This window comes from Muscardinus avellanarius, assembly GCF_963383645.1.
Source record: "Muscardinus avellanarius genome assembly, chromosome: 1".
In the NCBI taxonomy this organism is placed as follows: domain Eukaryota; kingdom Metazoa; phylum Chordata; class Mammalia; order Rodentia; family Gliridae; genus Muscardinus; species Muscardinus avellanarius.
The window spans coordinates 43,039,831-43,060,254 of NC_137786.1; the positions used below are offsets into that span (position 1 = coordinate 43,039,831).

A 20,424-nucleotide genomic window follows, 5' to 3' on the forward strand; every position below is an offset into this window, starting at 1 on the left:
TTTGTTTGTGTACCTCCTGCATTTTAAAGAGGCTCCGTCCTCCAGTATTACATACCCTCTGATTGGTCACATTAGTTGCTTCACTATAGGGCCCTTTCTATAGCTCAACCTCTTCCTGTTGCCCTTTTCCTCCTAGTTATTGCTGATTAAGAGAAGCGTCTGATTTATATTTTCTGCGATATTTCTCTGTGCATGCTGCGTTGCAAGTACCAATCCCACTCTTGATGGTCCCAGTAGTGGCCTGGCTACTCAGTAGACTGATCCAGACCTCGCTGGCTCAAGCAGCGGCCTTGCCTCATGGGAGGCCCCAGTTCTGGTCTCGCTGGCCCCTGAACCGGTCTAACCCCTAAGCTAGCTTTGGTCCCGACCTTGGAGGCCGCAGGAGTGAACTTGCCTCACGCCAGGCTCCGATGCTGGCCATTGGCCCCTGCACCGGTCTAACCCCTTGGCAGGCTCCGATCCCGGCCTCGGAGGCCCCAGCACCGGCCTAGCCTCATGGCAGGCTCCAATGCCGGCCTCGTTGAACCCAGCACCAGCCTAACCCCTCGGCAGGCTCCGATCCCGGCCTCGGAGGCCCCAGAACTGGTCATGCCTCAAGGCAGGCTCCGATGCCTGCCTCGCTGGCCCCAGCACTGGCCTAAGCCCTTGGCAGGCTCTTATCCTGGCCTCAGAGGCCCCAGTACCGGCCTTGCCTCAAGGCAGGCTCCGATGCCGGCCTCACTGGCCCCAGCACCGGCCTAAGCCCTCGGCAGGCTCTTATCCTGGCCTCAGAGGCCCCAGTACCGGCCTTGCCTCAAGGCAGGCTCCGATGCCGGCCTCGCTGGCCCCAGCACCGGCCTAACCCCTTGGCAGGCTCTTATCCTGGCCTCGGAGGCCCCAGTACTGGCCTTGCCTCAAGGCAGGCTCCGATGCCGGCCTCGCTGGCCCCAGCACCGGCCTAACCCCTCGGCATGATCCGATCCCGGCCTCGGAGGCCCCAGCACTGGTCATGCCTCACGGCAGGCTCCGATGCCGGCCTCGTTGGCCCCAGCACCGGCCTAACCCCTTGGCAGGCTCTTATCCTGGCCTCGAGGCCCCAGTACCGGCCTTGCCTCAAGGCAGGCTCCGATGCAGGCCTCGCTGGGCCCAGCACCGGCCTAACCCCTCGGCAGGCTCTTATCCTGGCCTCGGAGGCCCCAGTACCGGCCTTGCCTCACGGCAGGCTCCAATGCCGGCCTCACTGGCCCCAGCACCGGCCTAACCCGTTGGCAGGCTCCGATCCCGGCCTCAGAGGCCCCAGTACTGGCCTTGCCTCAAGGCAGGCTCCGATGCCGGCCTCGCTGGCCCCAGCACCGGCCTAACCCCTTGGCAGGCTCCGATCCCGGATTTGGAGGCGCCAGCACTGGTCATGCCTCAAGGCAGGCTCCGATGCCGGCCTCGCTGGCCCCAGCACCGGCCTAACCCCTCGGCAGGCTCTTATCCTGGCCTCGGAGGCCCCAGTACCGGCCTTGCCTCACGGCAGGCTCCGATGCCGGCCTTGCTGGCCCCAGTACCGGCCTAACCCCTCGGCAGGCTCTTATCCTGGCCTCGAGGCCCCAGTACCGGCCTTGCCTCAAGGCAGGCTCCGATGCCGGCCTCGCTGGCCCCAGCACCGGCCTAAGCCCTCGGCAGGCTCTTATCCTGGCCTCGAGGCCCCAGTACCGGCCTTGCCTCAAGGCAGGCTCCGATGCCGGCCTCACTGGCCCCAGCACCAGCCTAACCCCTCGGCAGGCTCCGATGCCGGCCTCGGAGGCCCCAGCACTGGTCATGCCTCACGGAAGACTCCGCTGCCGGCCTCGCTGGCCCCAGCACCGGCCTAACCCCTCGACAGGCTCTTATCCTGGCCTCGAGGCCCCAGTACCGGCCTTGCCTCAAGGCAGGCTCCGATGCCGGCCTCACTGGCCCCAGCACCGGCCTAAGCCCTCGGCAGGCTCTGATCCCGGCCTCGGAGGCCCCAGCACTGGTCATGACTCAAGGCAGGCTCCGATGCCGGCCTCACCGGCCCCAGCACTGGCCTAACCCCTCGGCAGGCTCCGATGCCGGCCTCGGAGGCCCCAGCACTGGTCATGCCTCACGGAAGACTCCGCTGCCGGCCTCGCTGGCCCCAGCACCGGCCTAACCCCTCGACAGGCTCTTATCCTGGCCTCGAGGCCCCAGTACCGGCCTTGCCTCAAGGCAGGCTCCGATGCCGGCCTCACTGGCCCCAGCACCGGCCTAAGCCCTCGGCAGGCTCTGATCCCGGCCTCGGAGGCCCCAGCACTGGTCATGACTCAAGGCAGGCTCCGATGCCGGCCTCACCGGCCCCAGCACTGGCCTAACCCCTCGGCAGGCTCTTATCCTGGCCTCGGAGGCCCAAGTACCGGCCTTGCCTCATGGCAGGCTCTGATGCCAGCCTCGCTGGCCCCAGCACCGGCCTAACCCCTCAGCAAGTTCTGGACCTGACCTCGGAGGCCCTAGCACAAGCCTTGCATCATGGCAGGCTCCAATGCCGGCCTCGCTGGCCCCAGCATCGGTCTAACCCCTCTGCAGGTTCCAATCCCGGCCACGGAGGCCTCAGTAGTGGCCTTGCCTCACAGCAAGCTCCGATGTCGGCCACTGGCCCCGGCGCCCGCCTAACCCCTCAGCAGGTTCCAATCACTGTCTCTGTGGTTATTATTTCAAAGGTTCCAGGTGTAATGTATCAGATCTCTGCCTCCCCGGAATATTGGCCACTGGCATTGCCACTGCCTCCACCGTTTCAAATCCTTCCCAGGCTCTTTTTCCACTCTGAATGTTGTCCAGTGTTCCTAAGCATGCGTGATGGTAGCATTCGACATTTGGTGTAATTTCTCCAAAAAAATAAAGTTGGTAAGATCCGGTTTCTGCTTCTCCTGAATACAAGTCTCCACCACCATCGCGGAGAACTCTTTCAACACCGCATTTCTCCTTGGTCTCCGCTAAACTCTCTCCTTATATGTAGAGAATATATAACTCTCTCCTTAACAATATAGAGAAATAGCAGTCCTCTTTCACGGCGAATTTTTCCATAAGTTCCAGTGCATTTAGATAAGTTTTGTCTGTATCTCCAGTGTCCTGGCATCCATAACGGCTTTCTTACCACCTCTCCGATATTTTTCTTTATCTTTTTCTGTTCTGGGCCCGGTTTCTCCAGGGGTCTGGCGTGCTACTCGCAGTTCGGCCCGGGGCCCAGAGTCCCGCGACCCGGGCCCCAGCTGGCGTGCCCCGCGCGCGACCCCTGCCCAGAACCCAGCGTCTTACTGGGCCTGGTTTCTCCAGGGGTCTGGCGTGCTACTCGCAGTTCGGCCTGGGGCCCAGAGTCCCGTGACCTGGGCCCCATCTGGCGTGCCCAGCCCGCGACCCCCGCCCAGAACCCAGCGTCTTACTGGGCCTGGTTTCTCCAGGGGTCTGGCGTGCTATGCGCAGTTCGGCCGGGACCCAGAGTCCCGCGACCCGGGCCCCAGCTGGCGTGCCCTGTGCTCGACCCCCGCCCAGAACCCAGCGTCTTACTGGGCCTGGTTTCTCCAGGGGTCTGGCGTGCTACTCACAGTTCGGCCTGGGGCCCAGAGTCCCGCGACCCGGGCCCCATCTGGCGTGCCCAGCCCGCGACCCCCGCCCAGAACCCAGCGTCTTACTGGGTCCGGTTTCTCCAGGGGTCTGTGGAAATTTCTAACCAAAAAATTACATTGCTTCTAAAATATCCTATCATGATCCTAAGTTGTTGGCCATCATCAAAATCCAATGATCCCTGAGATAATACCAAATTACTAAGCTATATATGCTAATATTTTGTTTGCTTGTTATGCCATGAATAAGAACAACCACAATGTAATAATGTAAAAGCTAACTAGAGATGACTCTGTACGTTGTCTATTATAGAATTTTGAGGAGCACAGTTTTGTCATATGTAAAAGACTCCTAATGCTATGTAAATTATTCCATCTTCTAAATAAAGCTAAGTTGTGCAGTACAGTTTCTTCTTCTCTTTATTAAAATGTCAGGCTAGGAACTATTTTTCCTTTTTATGAGCATCAATGAAATGTAACTACTTTCCCCACAACCACATGAAAACTTAGTACTAGTTGAGTCTTGTGGTGTCAGGGGCTGAGGTGAGCACATGTGGACAACCAGGATAGACTTCTCAACTGGTAAAATTCATGCTCAGTCTTGAATCTTGGCTCCTGATGGCCAATCTGATTCTCTCTCACCTCAGTCTCCAGTACAAATCAATTGTCTGGCTCTTCCAACTGCATCTGAGATATTTGTGCATTTAATGGTACCAATATTTAAAAGTTTAACATTTGCATAGTTTTTCAGTTGGTGATGATAAATTATTTTTTAAAAAATATGACCTCCCCGTGCTTGGGAGGCAGAGACAGGAGGATCGCGCTGGTTCGAAGCCAGCCGCGTGCACTGGTTTAGGAGACCCTGTTTCCAAATAAAAATGTAAAAATAGGTCTGGGAGTGTAGCCTGGAGGTAGAAGGGCTTCCAGGAATCCCAGTACCACACACACACACAAAAATATGACCTCAATTTTCACCTTGCCTCATACCTTTGCTTTGTTGAGCATCTTTGAGATCAGAAACTTCATAAATATCCCACATAATACATTAATAATTAAGGCTAAAGTAGGGCATGGTGGCACATGCTTGTAATCCCCGCGCTTGGGAGGCGGAGACGAGGATCGCGCAGGTTCAAAGCCAGCCATGCTGGCTTAAGAGACCCTGGTTCCAAAAAGAACAAATTAAGGCTAAAGTCAACACTGAATACTATCTTAGAAGTATTGTAGGTTTCTATAGTCTTAGAATACTTTGTTAGTGATTTCTTCTTCCCAGAATCCTCCAGCTTGTTTATTTGGGTGCACATCAGAACATTGTGACGAGGAGTGGTTATTTGTATATGTATATGCTCACATTTTAAACTTGTATTTCCCAGGTACTGTTCAAGGAGGAGACAACTTCCAGATGGAAATGTCCCAAGTAGGATTCAGCGCCAGCTACTCTCCTCAAAATGTGTGTATATCAGATAACGTCAAGGCATGCTCTCATTTGGGCCCAATACTTCCAGACAAAGTAGCTTATATATAAAATAGGAAAAACAGCCATCCAGAGACCAACAATTCTGGCTCCGAGTCATGGCTGTTTAGCTTCTTTATGCGGCTGATTTACCACTTCAACAATAAAGGTTAGCAATGTTTTCCCTTCCCTATTTCCAAGGGTTCCTCTATGAGGGGAAAATTTTAAAAAGACCATATACAAGGAAGTCTTTGAGCTCCAGGCACAGACTTCACATTAATTATTATCCCTGCAGGAATTTCCTTTAAATCAATAACTACTGCAAATATTTGTCAAAAACACAAACTCTTGTCATCACTGACATTGTTGAATTCTGAGTTGCAGTAGTATTTCCTAAGAGTAGAAATTTAAAAAAAATAGTTGAAAAAGTAAGGGGTTAGAAAAAATATTATATGGGATTGGAGTACACCACTGTCTTCTTAGCCCAGGGAAGTCCTTTCTTTCTCAGAAACATCAGGGTGCAGACCTTTGATTCTAATTCCACATAAAGGATGAGTGGGTGGTAAAAGAGGCAAAAAGATAGGAGGCCCTGTGGAATACTTAGGGAATATAGGAATTTGGAGGAGGATCAAAGCACCAAGAACACGTCATTCTTTATATAGAATACAAGGTGCTAACTTTTTCTGGATCATCAGTTCTTAAAGATTTTCATAAAAGTTTTTTCCCATAGGGAAAATGTAAATGAATCTAAGCACAGAAAATTGTGTATACCATTCCATGAGGTTTTTGCATACTCTCTGGAGCCCGAGTAGAGATTCTGAGATTATTCTTCACATAACTCCGTGGTTTCTTCTTCTCAAAATGGGACACATCATTTCCTATTTGCTAGTGTGTGTGTGTGTGTGTGTGTGTGTGTGTGTGTGGTGCTGGGGATAGAACCCTGAGGCTTTCTACTTTCGGGCTACACTCCCAGACCTATCTTATTTTATATTTTATTTGGAAACAGGGTATCACTAAGTTGCTGAGAGCCTAAGTAACTGAGGCTGGCTTTGAACCTGCGCAATCCTCCTGTCTCAGCCTCCCAAGTACTGGGATTACAAGTGTGCGTCACCACGCCCAGTTCCTATTTGCTATTTTTAAATCCCAAATCGTATCTTTGATGTTTTCTAAGATCTAAAACCAAAAAATTAAATATACTATCTCTCATCCTGATCAAACTTGCCTTCTGTGATTACTTACAGCTTTGCATGATCAGAGTGAGTTTGAGTTAATCCAGAGTAGCCTGCCCTCCATCCTTATCCCAGGGTTGACCCATGCTTATTTCCCCAGTAGATTGGTGGCCACAGCTACAAGGCCCTTTGGAGCTGTATTATTATCAAATAGATGGGATGTAGCTAGTTATGTGCCACAGGAACATTTGAGAAGAACTCAAGAAGAGAGAGAAAAACAGTTGAAAGTCATAGGTCACAAGAGGGCCTGCAAGACGTGGCTGAGAAAGCATCAGCAGCCCTCTCTGTCCTCTGGGGTCAGCATTTCCTGTTACTCGAGCATGTCTCATCCCTGTCTGTGCGCTTTCCTATGACATCTGACCCCTTTTATAGAGTCTCATAAGAAATCAGCATTTGCAAATTTATGCCTTTGAATGGAAATTGGAAGATGGCTATGTACCTATTCTATACCACAGCTTATTGCAAAAAGCACAGCCTAAGCTAACATAGCCCATGGGAAGGCTTGTTATTCAGTAGAAATTAATTAAATCAATTTGAGATGTATAAACATACATTCATATATATTTTCCTTTATTATGCTTATTTTCCTAAAATCTAGACAGCTTATTTTAATGTTTTGTCTGTCCCGCATTCTTGTGCATTAAAGATGATTGATCTTAACGGTCTTCATTTTTCTATTATTTTAGGATAACCTGATGCTCGGTGCTGTGGGAGCTTTTGACTGGATCGGGACTATTGTCCAAGAGACATCTCATGGAAGTTTCACCTTTTCTAAACAAGTCTTCGACGAAGTTCTGCACGACAGAAATCATAGTTCCTATTTGGGTAAGGCATAGCAGCATCTGACTCAGTGGACTGGAGCTCCTTTTATTTAAACTAGCTCCTTGTAAAATCATGGAATCAATTCAGTAAAGCCTCTGAATGGTCATCTAATTAACATATTTATTATTCATATATATGTTACCTCTTTGCTGATCAGACTTTAACCCATAACTACTTAATAAAACACTTATGCTTTATACATTAGTCCCTTATGGGGTTCAATCAGTGGTAATTCCTGGAACATGATTGTATTTCTTCCAAATGGAAGTTGTTTCTAAACGCTAATACATGAGACTTAGTGTTTTGTTGTTGCTGCTGTATTTGTAGTTGTTCCTATAATAAATAGCCACTTATTTTGAGGGCCTACTATGCAGCAGTTCCTACTTTGCAGCAGTTTCTGAGCTGGCTATTGTAGCCATATAAACACTTAAATCCTACCACCCACTTGAAGCCTTTGTATCTATAGAAGCCAGCAAAATTAATAATTCACTTAATATCAATCAACTTTGTGGTGGCAAACTCAGAATTTGAACCTGAGTCTCTCTGACTCTCAAGACCTGTGTTCTTTCCTTTCTGAAACGTTACTCCTTCTTAAACTCATGTATTTATTTCATTCAAGAAATACTTATTGAGTGCCCAATTCATAGGTGGTTGATGAGGACAACCCATAGTCCCGGGCCAGCTTTATAGACTGAGGTCCTGCCTTTGCCAAACAGTGCAAAATATGAAAAGGCAAGAGCAGGTCATCTTAGAAATAAGAAAAGGTGTCTTTGATATATTCAGGAACACTGGGAACTGTGCACCACACCTAACATCAACAGGCCTCTAGCCATCTCTCCTAACTTCCAGGCTTTATGAGACTGAGATATGCAGTGGTACTCACTTTGTGACTCCTCCTCTTCCAGGTTATTCTGTGGCCGCGATTTCCACTGGAAATAATGTCCACTTTGTTGCTGGTGCACCTCGGGCAAACTATACTGGCCAGATAGTGCTATTCAGTGTTGATGAACATGGCAACGTCACAATCATTCAGACTCACAGAGGGGACCAGGTAAATATTGTTGTTTATCAGGTGCCATTAATTGTATGGACTGGGGCAGGTTGGGTAGGTAGAAATGGAGAGTAATATTTATTGAGCAGCTCCTCTGTGTTTGGCTCTATGGTTTGAATTTACTCAGATACTCCTTAAATTTTCTCAATACTAGAAAATCCATCATTCCTTTTAGAAGATTGCTGAGGTTTTATCTGGCTTTCTAAGATTAGACAGCTTTACTGGGATTAAATATGTTCTGCAACCCAATCCTATCAGCCCTCAAAGTCTGTGCTGCTCAGGTACATCCAAGTCCATATTTTTTACTTTCAAAATTAATACGTGAACATTATTTAATAATGATGGCAAGTATCTAACTACTTTTTTGTAAGCAAGCCTTCAGGAGGAGCTAAGGATCTGGAGGAGATATAATAAGAGGGGAACAGTATAGTATTGTAGAAACTGACCTGCATCTGAGCCTGTCAACACACCTCAGATAGTTACTAAGGTTTCTCTTATAAATACGTTTTCTCTTATAAATGTGGTCTTTGTCCCATCAGTATCAGAAACACCTGGAGTGCATATTTAAAATGCTGTATCTAGATCACATCCTAGACATTTCACTGGAATCTCTGGAAATAAGCCTCAGGAATCTGTATTTTTTCATAATATTTTTTTGTGTGGATCATCTTGACAATGGCATATATTCATTTTAAAGATACTTTCTTAGTGATTCTTGTGCATACTAAGCTTTAAGATCCAAGTGTTAGATAGTGATACAGCCTGAGAGAAAGGATCCTGTTGTCCATTTTTATGTTCCTAGCACCTTATGGGTAATATAGCCTTCATTTTCATGCATTGAATGAATTAATAAAAGTGTGATGTTTTATGTGCAGAATGATTGAGTTAGTAGAAGTTTAGTATTGTGTTATATGTATGGGAATCCTAAGGTTCATATGCTTTACCACTGCAGATTGGTTCCTATTTTGGTAGTGTGCTGTGTTCAGTAGATGTGAATAAAGACACCATTACAGATGTGCTCTTGGTAGGTGCACCAATGTTCATGAACGACCTCAAGAAAGAGGAAGGAAGAGTCTACATGTTTACTATCATCAAGGTAAAAAAAATTAAATTGTCTGTTAAATTTGCTTTAATACTGATAAATAAAATTAATCTTCATTTTTAAAGAAAATGTGTAATTGAATGATAATTAATTTGCATGTACAGTATGGCTTATATTTCATGATTTTTGAGGATGTCACCATTAAGTAAAAATTTTAAAAATCATACTAACAGGCATGGAATTTAATGTATGTTGTATTGCAATTTTTATGAGAAGTCTTTCAATAAATAGTCTTATGAAAATAAAATCATCATCATAAGTATACATCATTTTGTAATATATACACATGAAACATTTGTGAATTTCCCAAGTATCTCATGAAAATTTTTATAAAAAGACAATTATAACAGAACATTGCTAACTTGTCAGTTTGCAAAAAGACAATTTTTACCAGACACTTTATAAACCCCTTTCTGACCTCAGATGCTTTCTACATTACTTTTTCAGAACATTCCACTGCTTATTATAACATTTAGGTATGTGTCCTACTCTTAGAATTTCAAATTCTTACACATAAAACCTTAGCTTAACCTAAAAGAAAAGCACAGTTTTGACAACTCATAAACTGAATTTTCAAATCCCTGTAGATGAGTACAGTGAACTTCGTGAAACCAGAAAAGAAACCCAAATTAAAGGCACAGGTTGAGAAAGAAAATTAGATAAATCTAGGAGGAAAATGAGATGCTGAAGTTAACGTAGAAAAGATTATGCTGAGGTATTGTGATATCTTATTCTACCTTATTTTAAATATTGTAAAAGTTAACCCTTTAGCAGAAGTAATTGAAATAATTCTAATTACATATTTAAAGAATGCATGATTACCTATGCAATAAGGTAAGGCATATCAACTTATTTGAAAATTTAATAAATCTTCAGTTTCTTAAATATTTCTTATTTGTCAACTATTTTGAACAATCATTCATTGTTGAAGATGAAAATATCTCTCAATACCTCACTAAACTCAGTAGCAAATTCATTTCCACAAGATTATATAACAGAAGGAAAAGAACCAACACTGACCCAGTTTCACAGTTGAGGAGCGCTACTCTCTTGTGAATTCATGAACTATTTCCACACTTGATTACAAAATCTGGAGGAAAAACTGTGTATTTTATAAGGAAATGTCTTTTCCTTTGGCAGCATTATTTATTATTTTTATAATAGGCTATTAACAATCTCATTTTCCACTTCTTATCCCATTGGAATTATGCCTCTAGTCAGTAATTTTCAAGCAAAATCTTAATTGTCATGTTTTATGTCTATCTTAAATTTATCCAAGACATTAGACTTTCACTAGTAAAACAAATTAAATATAAGGTATGGAAACGAGTGAAAATCCTAATATTGAGAGAAAAAGAAGACAAAGAAATAGATACTTTTATGTGGGCTGTTGATATGTAGTAAGGCAAGTATCTCCTTTCATGTTGGTTTATGAGCAGATGTGCTATGGCCTTACTTACTGAAATCCTAATATATAATTCTCATCACTAACAGAGAATTTTGAATTCTAAGTTTAAAACCCTCTACTTTTTTACACCTAAACAATTGGTTTGGACATCATCTTACAAAATACACATATATACAAAATATATATACTCGGGATTGTACTAGGATTGAACCCTGAGGCATTCTACCTCTGAGCTACACCCCGAACCCTATTTTATTTTTATTTTGAAACAGGTCTTGCTAAGTTGCTGAGGGTCTAAGTTCCTGAGACTGCCTCCAACCTCTGTCAAGTCTCAGCCTTCCAAGTACTTACAGGCCTGTAACACCACACCTGTGATTACAGGCCTGTGACACCACACCTAGATCTGCTGTGAATTTCAGTTATACAAGTTGTGAGAGACTTTAATCCTCCTTTCTTCCCTTTTGCAAGGGCGTTTTGAATCAGCACCAATACCTTGAAGGCCCCAAGGGCATTGAAAACACTCGGTTTGGTTCAGCGATCGCAGCTCTTTCAGATGTCAACATGGATGGTTTCAATGATGTGATCGTTGGTTCACCTTTAGAAAATCAGTATTCTGGAGCTGTGTACATTTACAACGGTCATGAGGGAACCATTCGCACAAAATATTCTCAGGTAACTGACGAGCTACATGTGATAGATTCATATCTGAGTGTCATTATATTAGAGCTACAGAGTGTCATGGAGACCACCCAGTCCATTCTCTTTATTTTATAACTTAATTCATTCACTCAGAAATTATTTTGTGAGCCTTTACTATATGCTGAGTATTGTTCTAGGCTCAAGGGACAAAATTCTGCTCTTCATGGACCTTATATTCTAGTAGAGGAAACAAAAGAAAAAAAAAGGAGAGAAATGAGATAAAGTATTCTAAATAGTAGTAAGTGCTAAATAATAAAAATAAGGTAATAAAACTAAAATAGGAAATAAATTTTCAAAGAGGAATGGCATCAGAAAGAATGACAGGGGGAGGGGGGCTCACTGAATAGGTAATTTTTGCATACATTCTGGAGAAAGTTGGAATAGAATTCAGGACCTGGACTTGCACCAGCTCATTCTCAGCGCACTGACCTTTTCACTACTTTGTGCTGATTTGTGACCCCCCAAAAAAAAGCAAAAAGCAAATTATGCTTAGTGAGATCAACCAGTCATAAAAAGTGAAGGGCCATATATTTTCACTCATATGTGGAAGCTCTAGAAAGATAGGGAAACAAAGAGAACCTCAAACAAAGGAGGAGAGACTCTAGTGGAAAGGGGGAGGAGGTAGGAGAGGGCGATGGGAGGGAGAAGGGAGATCTGATTATGGAAACTCTCCAAACAACCCTTTGTTCATATGGAAGTTATTTGTATTGAGATAAAGACTACCTATGGGGAGGGGAGGAAGGGAGATGGGAACCGAGAGAAACTCACAACAAACGCTGTATGTGCATATGTGTCACTCAGAGCCTCACTAAGATGTATAATTGCAACCAAAAAAAAAAGCTTCATGACCATTGAGGTGTTTTCCTCTTCCTCCCTCCTGTCTCCCTTAGTTAAGTCCTGTCTTTCACTCCACTAAGGTTTCTCCTCCTATGACTGAATTTCTCCCCAGCCTCTCCATGTGAAAGAGTACATCAGACATTTTTTGTGACCTCAGTGTTCATGATCTACATACACAAACTGATCAAAGCCAAGCACTGTGCTGAGCTCCAGAAGGAGCCGAGGGGGAGGGAAGAGGAAGGGGACTGGGGGAAGGCTCATTAAGTACTGTCTGCACTGTCCATGTAGGCCTCTACCGACCTGAACTTCAACAAGTTGTATGATTGCAGTGCACCGTTTTTTAAAAAAGAAATATAAAAAATAAAAATAAATAAATAAATAAAAATAAAAAATAAATATAAGGGAAAAAAGAATCATGCTGTTTTCTTAGTGAAAATGTGGCTGCAAAAGTGAAGCAGACATCAGGTAAGATGTGACTGAAAGGGCCATGGGAGAAGAAGAGAGACAACCTGGGAGATGACCCTGTAGAGAGCACAGCAACAGGGGAGAGGCTGACGCTTTCCTGGATCAGCTGTTGCGTGCTCTCACTTTGCGTCAAACTTGCTTTTTCAGAAAATATTGGGATCCGATCAAGCCTTTAGGAGCCGTCTCCAGTTCTTTGGGAGATCCTTGGATGGCTACGGAGATTTAAATGGGGATTCCATCACAGACGTGTCCATTGGAGCTTTAGGACAGGTGGTTCAGCTCTGGTGAGTCAGTAGGCACCAGATACAAGCTAGCTAGAAAATGACCTGCTGTGCTGGTATTAGAAACACCATCGGCATCATTTAAGCATGGAGGGGATTTATGAGTACTAGTGTATATAAAGGAAGGAAAATGCTTTTTGTCTGGGGGAAAATAAATGTACTATATATTTAATATCACATATATAATTTGCTTAACATTAGAACCGAAACTCTTTTCTCTAATAGTAAAAGGAACAGTGCATAGAAAAGGCCAAGCCCTTAAAATAATATCCTAATATTTCTGGATGTCTCCTTTCTATAAGCAGCCTTATCTCATCTACAGCAAGGAAGCTTCCTGTGAATGAACTGTAAATAGTGAGCATTCAGACCACAAAAGTAGAGTGAAACTTCTCCTGGGGTTAAAAGGTGTACTAAAAAATTATTAGTCACAAATAAGAAGTAAGAAGTCATTGTTTAGATTTAGCTGACTTCTCGTTGGCCGCTATAGCAGGGAATTTGAGGGTAGAAAGAGACTCAAAGGCCCTGTGACTCAAGATCAAATTTGAGTGCATGGGTTGGCAGGAGATAAATGAGATAATGTAATCAGAAAAATTACATTATTTTATCAAGGGTTCCCCATTCATTCATTTTTCTCTGTTGAAAAAATGTGCTCTGTATGACTGTATCAAGAACAGAAAAAACATTATTCATTGATATAGTTTTGAGGTTAATGATACTATTTACATATCTCATTTGTGCTTTTAATGAAAAAATGCATGGTTTTGAATGCAGAATCAAACTATTTTATGGAAAATATAAACCCAAAGAAGATATTTGAAATTGTAACAAACAAGAAAACATATTTAGTGAATAAAACTAAATTCATTTAAAAGTAGTATATCACAAATAAATACAAGGTGTAATATAATTATGTGATTGGTTCTTAAAATTATTTAAAAGAAATCATACCTCTTAGTGAACAATACCCTGTAGAAATCTTGGTAGGCTTCATATTTGGTGTACTATATATTTACATCCTTTGCTATATATAAACATTTAATACACTATACATTTATATATTTGATATACAATATATGTTGCATATTATATATATATATATCTATATACTATAATATTTCTTTTTTTTTGCGGGTCTGGGGATGGAACCCAGGAGCATTTGACCTCCGAGCTACACCCCCTGCCCTATTTTTTTATTCTTTATTTTGAAACAGGGTCTCACTAAGTTGCAGAGGGCCTCACTAAGTAGCTGAGGCTGTCTATGAACCGAGATCCTCCAGTCTCAGCCTCCCGAATGCTGGAATTACAAGCGTATGCCACCACACCTGGCTATAATACTTCTTTTTGATATAAACAGTGATGGCCAAACTTTTCTCTCTGAATGTGGATTTAATTCTTCAAAAATGTTGAGATAACTTATTAGACTCAAATGATCAGTCAAAGTAGGTTAATACCATTTTGTGGCCACATTCCTATAAAGTGCTATGTCTGGTTTATCTGGGTAACCCTTTAAAAATAATTTTTAAAATAAGTTTATGAAATATGTAAATCAATGACATTTATATTAGAATAAGTGCGTAGTCCTTTATAAAGATTACATTAAAGAGTCATATAAGCATTTTAGATTTTGTAAGCTTGAGGATATTTGCATTTTTATTAGATGGTTTGTGACTTCTTATCAGTAAGCTCTACAGACACGTTAACCATTGCAATAATTTTTCAATAGACTCATTTCCTTTGAGTCATACCTGATATTAAAATAAAATGATTTCTGTAACTTTTTGTGGTACTTTTCCAAAAACAGGAAAATTATTAATAACTACTTGCTGCTTTGTAAATATTTGATAGTACACACCTCAGGTCATTATGGTCAAGTGTAAAAATCTACCCGTAGAGGAGACTATGGATTCCAACTTCTCACTAGCTAACTAGTATTGACTAAACTGGCAAGTCATAAAATGTCTTGTGCCTTTTAAGCTTTTTCACTGATAAGATGGAGATAATATTTGTCCTACCTCTTTCATAGGACTGTTACAAGGAACAAATGAAGTCATGCATCAGGTATATAAAGATCTGTGCCAGGCTCTGAAATCTATAATACCTTGATTGAGATGGACTCCTTGAACTTTTTCTGACATCAGATCTAGTTGCCACCATCATGGCCAAATGCCATATTTCAAAAGATTGCTAACAATCACTCAGGCATCAAGAAAATCATACAACCTTACTCCCCAGTCCTGTCCCTACCCCTCACAGCTTCACAGCTTCACTCCCCTCTTTTTGTGAGAAGGGTGACTATCACTGCTTCCAGGAGGAAAACCACGGGAGACCTCAACCTGGCCCTTTGCTTACAAAGAGGTTGCAGGCTCCCATTCTGTGTTATGCAACTGTCTATTTAATTAAAAAATAATATGTGTGGATTGTGTCAGTGATGCTGTCACAAACAAACAAACCAAGACCTATTTTTACTGACTTAGAGCTTTCAAGTAGCCTTAGAGTTCTAAGGCTTCTGAAGGGCAGAGGCAGAGAGAAAACAGGAAAATCCAGTGATACTGGCACTGGGTCCTCTATGGAAAGGTCATAATGTGTGTGCTCACTCATAATGTCCACCCATCTGTTTCCATTTATATCTTTCAGGTCACAGAGTATTGCTGATGTGGCTGTAGAAGCTTCATTCACACCAGAAAAAATCACTTTGTTCAACAAGAATGCTCAGATAACCCTCAAACTCTGCTTCAGTGCAAAGTTTAGACCTACAAAGCAAAACAATCAAGTGGGTGGGTAGGCCTAAAATAACCTGTACCGAGATAGGTGTGCGTATAGTTCTAGCCCTGAGTGTAACTGATGTTTTGGTTTATAAACCAAAAGAAAGACCTTTACTTACAGGCACTTGAATTACCACACATTTGTGGTGCTAAGAATGGTTCATTAGGCATGGGTCTTCCTTTCTCATTTCTAGAAGGTTACATTCTGCTGCAGAGTGCTGTAATCTCATGGCATAATTCTGTGCTTTCCCGGTTCTATCCTTTGAGTCTCCCTTACACACAGACTCCTTACTTAAGTCCCTGAGTACACACAGATTTCAGTAGAGTGCTGCTAAGTTTTAAATGGGTGTGCTATGATCTAGATAAGGATGTATTTGCTAAAAGCACTGAGAATTATTTCTGTTCTTGAGAAATTAATGAGCATGAAATAATGAACGAGAAATGAAAGTAACATATAATTTGTGCTCAGTGTGTTAAATTTTCTGGATAATTCAGATAAATGAGTCAAAGTCTGAAGTGTGCTCCATCAAATGGGAGAAAGTGAGAAAAACTCTGTAAGCAGATGGCAGCAGGGATCATCATCCTGTCTCTCCTGGGCTGGCCCACTCATCTTTCTAGACCTGGCTGGAGTCCTCCTTTTTTTTATGAAGCCTTTATAACCACTTCGTCTCACCTTCTTCCCCTACCCCAATGATCTCAGCACCCCTTGTAGGCAGCACATCACTCAACACATGACTAAAAACCACCCTGCTATTTCAAGGATTCTAATCTCCCTCCCATCAAGTTTTAGCTCTACATTTCAGAACCTGTAGTTCTACAGGCATTTAATTCAACTAAAGACTGAAAATAATTAGGTAAGTTGCTTGTCGTGATTCATACCAAGAAATAAACAGGGCAAGAACACAAGCAGACGTTAGATGCACCCCTGACACAGCCTTCAGATTCGTCTACTGTGGCATCCATCTTGAAGTCCTTTTGGGTGTTTACACAGTGGCCCAACTTTGAGTAGATATCGTCCACACAGACCTGCCTCGGAGCACTCATCCATCTGAGGAGCCTTGATAGTTAAGTCAAAAACCAGTGCTGTATAAACATTGAGTGAATTGTCTGTCTAAAAGATTAAATTGGAAACTCTATTAGCTGGCAGACATGGCTGGCTGCTCAGCTGTCCTGGCACTGAAGTGTGAATGTGCCTTGCATATCTTCCATATTTTGACTGGACTTCTCCTTTGTTGCTACACATTCACAGATTCCACTTCCAGGGTATTTTCTTCCCACTGACTGGCTGCTGAGGTCCCTGGGCTGGCTGGCTAGTTTTTTCTTTCTTTTTTCCTTTTATTTTTTTTCTGTTGGTACTGGAATTGAACCCAGGTGCATTCTACTTCCAAGTTACACCCCCCCAGTTCTATTTTACTTTATTTTATTTTTAAAACAAGCTCTCTCTAAGTTGCTGAGGCTGGTCTCAAGCCTGCAATCCTCCTGTCTCAGCCTCACAAGTATTGGGAATACAGGCTTGCACCACCATGCCCAGCCCTTGGAGTTTTTACTCTTGGTCACCTTTTCCTTTACCCTGATGCCTTCAGGTTCACACAGATAAGCCAGTTACTATCATTTTCCCCCTCATTTCCTGGCAATAATAGTGTGTAAGACAGAAATCTCATTTTTATAACTGTAAAAAGTGAAATTATAAAGCTCATGTGGCTTATGTGGCTCATTGCATAAAGTACACACTCCAGTTTAAGGTTAAAATAACAATTAATATATTACTTAGGAGAATATGATCAGTTTTATCAAGATGCTTTAAAAAACAGAAAAGTATTATGCTATGTACTAACTTCATCCTGACTACAGTCACCTCTCCACCATTCTTTTCCCTTTGCATCATTTTCACTGCTTATCTTTAGTTTATTTGGTTCTTTTATGTTTTAGCCATCTTTACTGACCTCATTAAGTAATTGAAGCAGGAGAGAGTATGCAATATCTCCAATAGATACTTTAAAAGTTACATACAGAGTTGATGCTTTGGGAAATACACTGAACTTTAAAAGATCAAAAGTAATAGAATCTGATAGAGTAACCCCAGGTAAGGAGGCTGATAGTATGACTAGTGTCAGATATGCACTCTAAATTTTGGAGGATGAACTGGAGTTCAAAGTAATAGCTCTGATAGTTTGGACCCTAGATATTGTCATCAATTTCTGGCACACTTGTTTTTATCATGATCACTTCCCTGGGTTGATATCATTATTTGTATATCTCCAAAGAAACAGAGGTTTGAAGAGGTTAAGTAAACTGCTACACTTACTATAGTTCCTGTGACTTTTAAAAATCTCCCACAAAGGAAAAATGCTTCTCAAAGTCACAGAGCTCAAAAACTGTGGAAGTAGTATCCAAACCTTGTGTGCCTGACACACCTTATACCTGCAGTGTCACGTCTTTCACCATGTAAAATATGCCAGGTTCTCTAAATATTCTTTTGGAAGATCTCAGCTAATCCTCATGATAAAATTTAATTTTTACAATGTCATAAAAGCTAAAAAAGACACTTATTTCAAAAACACCCAAATTTTATATCTGATCATTCTCTAATTGAATGATTTTATGTCATTTATTCTAGTTTGTTAATCTAAAAAACAAGATGACAAGATCCACCTTCCAGATATATTGCAAAGCTTCTACACAACACATGAGAATGTATCAATTGTAGGCATTCAAAAACTGACTGCTCTTTTCCTATCTACATCTCGCTGCTGTGAATGACGAAGTCGATGCACGAGGGAGTGAGCGATTTGCCCATGTTTATCCAATAGGTGTCTCGGTAGCAAGTTCATGATTCTTTTCAATGCTGTAAGCCACACATCTCTGAATCACATTTCTTTGTATCCAGAGTTACCTACATCATGTCAGAGCTGGAATTGAAAATGTCGTATGGTGCCATCCTCAGTTCATAATCCATCAATATAAGGACTTGTTGTGTATGTTCTTGAAGTCAGAGACTTTGTCTAACAGACAGTAACAAGGCAAGGATGCTTTCTCCTTGGAAGGTCAATCATAATATCATTTCTCTGTGATTTTTATCATAGACATTACATATAACATCACGCTTGATGCAGATGGAGTTTCATCTAGAGTAACCTCCAGGGGTTTGTTTAAAGAAAACAATGAAAGATACCTGCAGAAGAATATGGTGGTGAATCAAGCACTGAGCTGCTCAGAGCACATCATTCACATACAGGTGATGCCTCTTTGTTCACTCCATTTCCTCTTAAAGACTCATGCATGCTGAGAGTCTAAATGGAATACTTGTGTCATCAATGCTTGTCCTAATTGATGTCTTTCTTGTCTAATTCCATGAAGAGGAAGCATATTTTATTTATAATGATGCTTATATTCACATTGTATTCTTAAATAAATTAGCAGCATTAGCTGAATGTGTGGTGCACACCTGTAATACCAGGACTTGAGAGGCTGAGAAAGGAGCATCACAAGTTTGGGACCAGCCTCAGCAACTTAGTGAATTAAGTTTCAAAATAAAATAGGAATGGCGGTGTAGTTTGGAGGCAGAATGCCCCTGGCTTCAATCCCTAGTATCAAAGTTAATGAATAAATAAAATTAGTGCTATTGGATATTATTTGGGATTAAAAATAAAAGCTAAAAATAAGAGAAATCAAAGATATAGTTCTTTCTCAGATGTCTAATAGGGCAGGCTTTCAGTTGATAGTAAATTTTATTTTGACATTTTTTATTGGGGAAAATTTTTATTCATTTTAAGCTACTGAAAATGGCAATGCCAACTCTGGTTTCCATTATGGGTTCACTACAGGAGAACAATGGGGGATTATGAGTAAATGTTGCTTATCCTAATTTCATGCCACATTTACTAACTATAATTCCTATGGCTTTTGAAAATCTCCCACAAAGGAAAAATGTCTCTCAGAAGAAAATTTCCTATAGGAAATTTATCTTATACATTCTTTGAAACATCTCTCCTTAGCAACCACATAATAATGTTTGAAAATTTCACCTACTCAGGAAACAGTTTTAAAGGAATTGTGTAAGTACTTTCCTAAATATGATTCTCAGAGGTTAGGGTACATAAGAACTGCCAGAGACATTTTTATAAAACCCATATTCTGTGTTCCCACCACCAGAAATAGGGAATTGAAGGGACAGAACATAGGCAGGTGTAAGGACACCCCAGACTCCCCGTGTAAATGGAGATCACACCTCATGAAATGCTAAGCCTGAGAGTTGGAGGAATATCAAGTACACATTTAGAAGCTGTTGAGTTGTTTAACTTATTGTTGAATTTGAAGGTTTCTTATCTGTGAAGGACTGCCCTTTTTGTTGTTAAAGTCCCAATTATACAAATTCTCCAAAAGAAAACAAGCTAACTTCCATTCCTTCCTCTTTTGTGCCACTTCATGGATTAAGTGACAGATCTAATCTATTGATGAGGAATGCAGACAGCCAGGCTGATTTTCATAAGGAAAAAAAATCCTACTTTCTATTTGACATCAATACCGTTTAAGTCCATTCAACGTGCCCAGCCTGCATCCGGCTGACAAAGCATTTCCTTGTAGCCACAAATGTGTCCTCATAGTCAGGGTCCCCAAGTGAACTCAAGACTTATCAGCAAGTCCTGCCTGTGAATGGACCCAATAGCAATGTTGATACTGCTTCTCAGGAAAAAGGAAAAATTGATTTTTAATATTCTTTTTATTTGCTCTTTCCTG

At 42.1% G+C, this 20,424-nt stretch overlaps 1 protein-coding gene across 1 annotated transcript in view; it reads left to right on the forward strand.

The window, feature by feature from the left end:
- ITGA2 (integrin subunit alpha 2) overlaps positions 1-20,424 on the forward strand; it is a gene marked incomplete at both ends in the record, with an annotated part of 110,592 nt that overhangs the window by 69,739 nt on the left and 20,429 nt on the right. The window contains 8 exons of the mRNA XM_080718029.1: positions 4,952-5,028; positions 6,947-7,085; positions 7,988-8,133; positions 9,086-9,229; positions 11,112-11,315; positions 12,792-12,928; positions 15,560-15,699; positions 18,771-18,922. Of these exons, the coding sequence (XP_080574155.1) occupies positions 4,952-5,028; positions 6,947-7,085; positions 7,988-8,133; positions 9,086-9,229; positions 11,112-11,315; positions 12,792-12,928; positions 15,560-15,699; positions 18,771-18,922 (1,139 nt within the window). The remainder of the gene's footprint in view (positions 1-4,951; positions 5,029-6,946; positions 7,086-7,987; positions 8,134-9,085; positions 9,230-11,111; positions 11,316-12,791; positions 12,929-15,559; positions 15,700-18,770; positions 18,923-20,424) is intronic.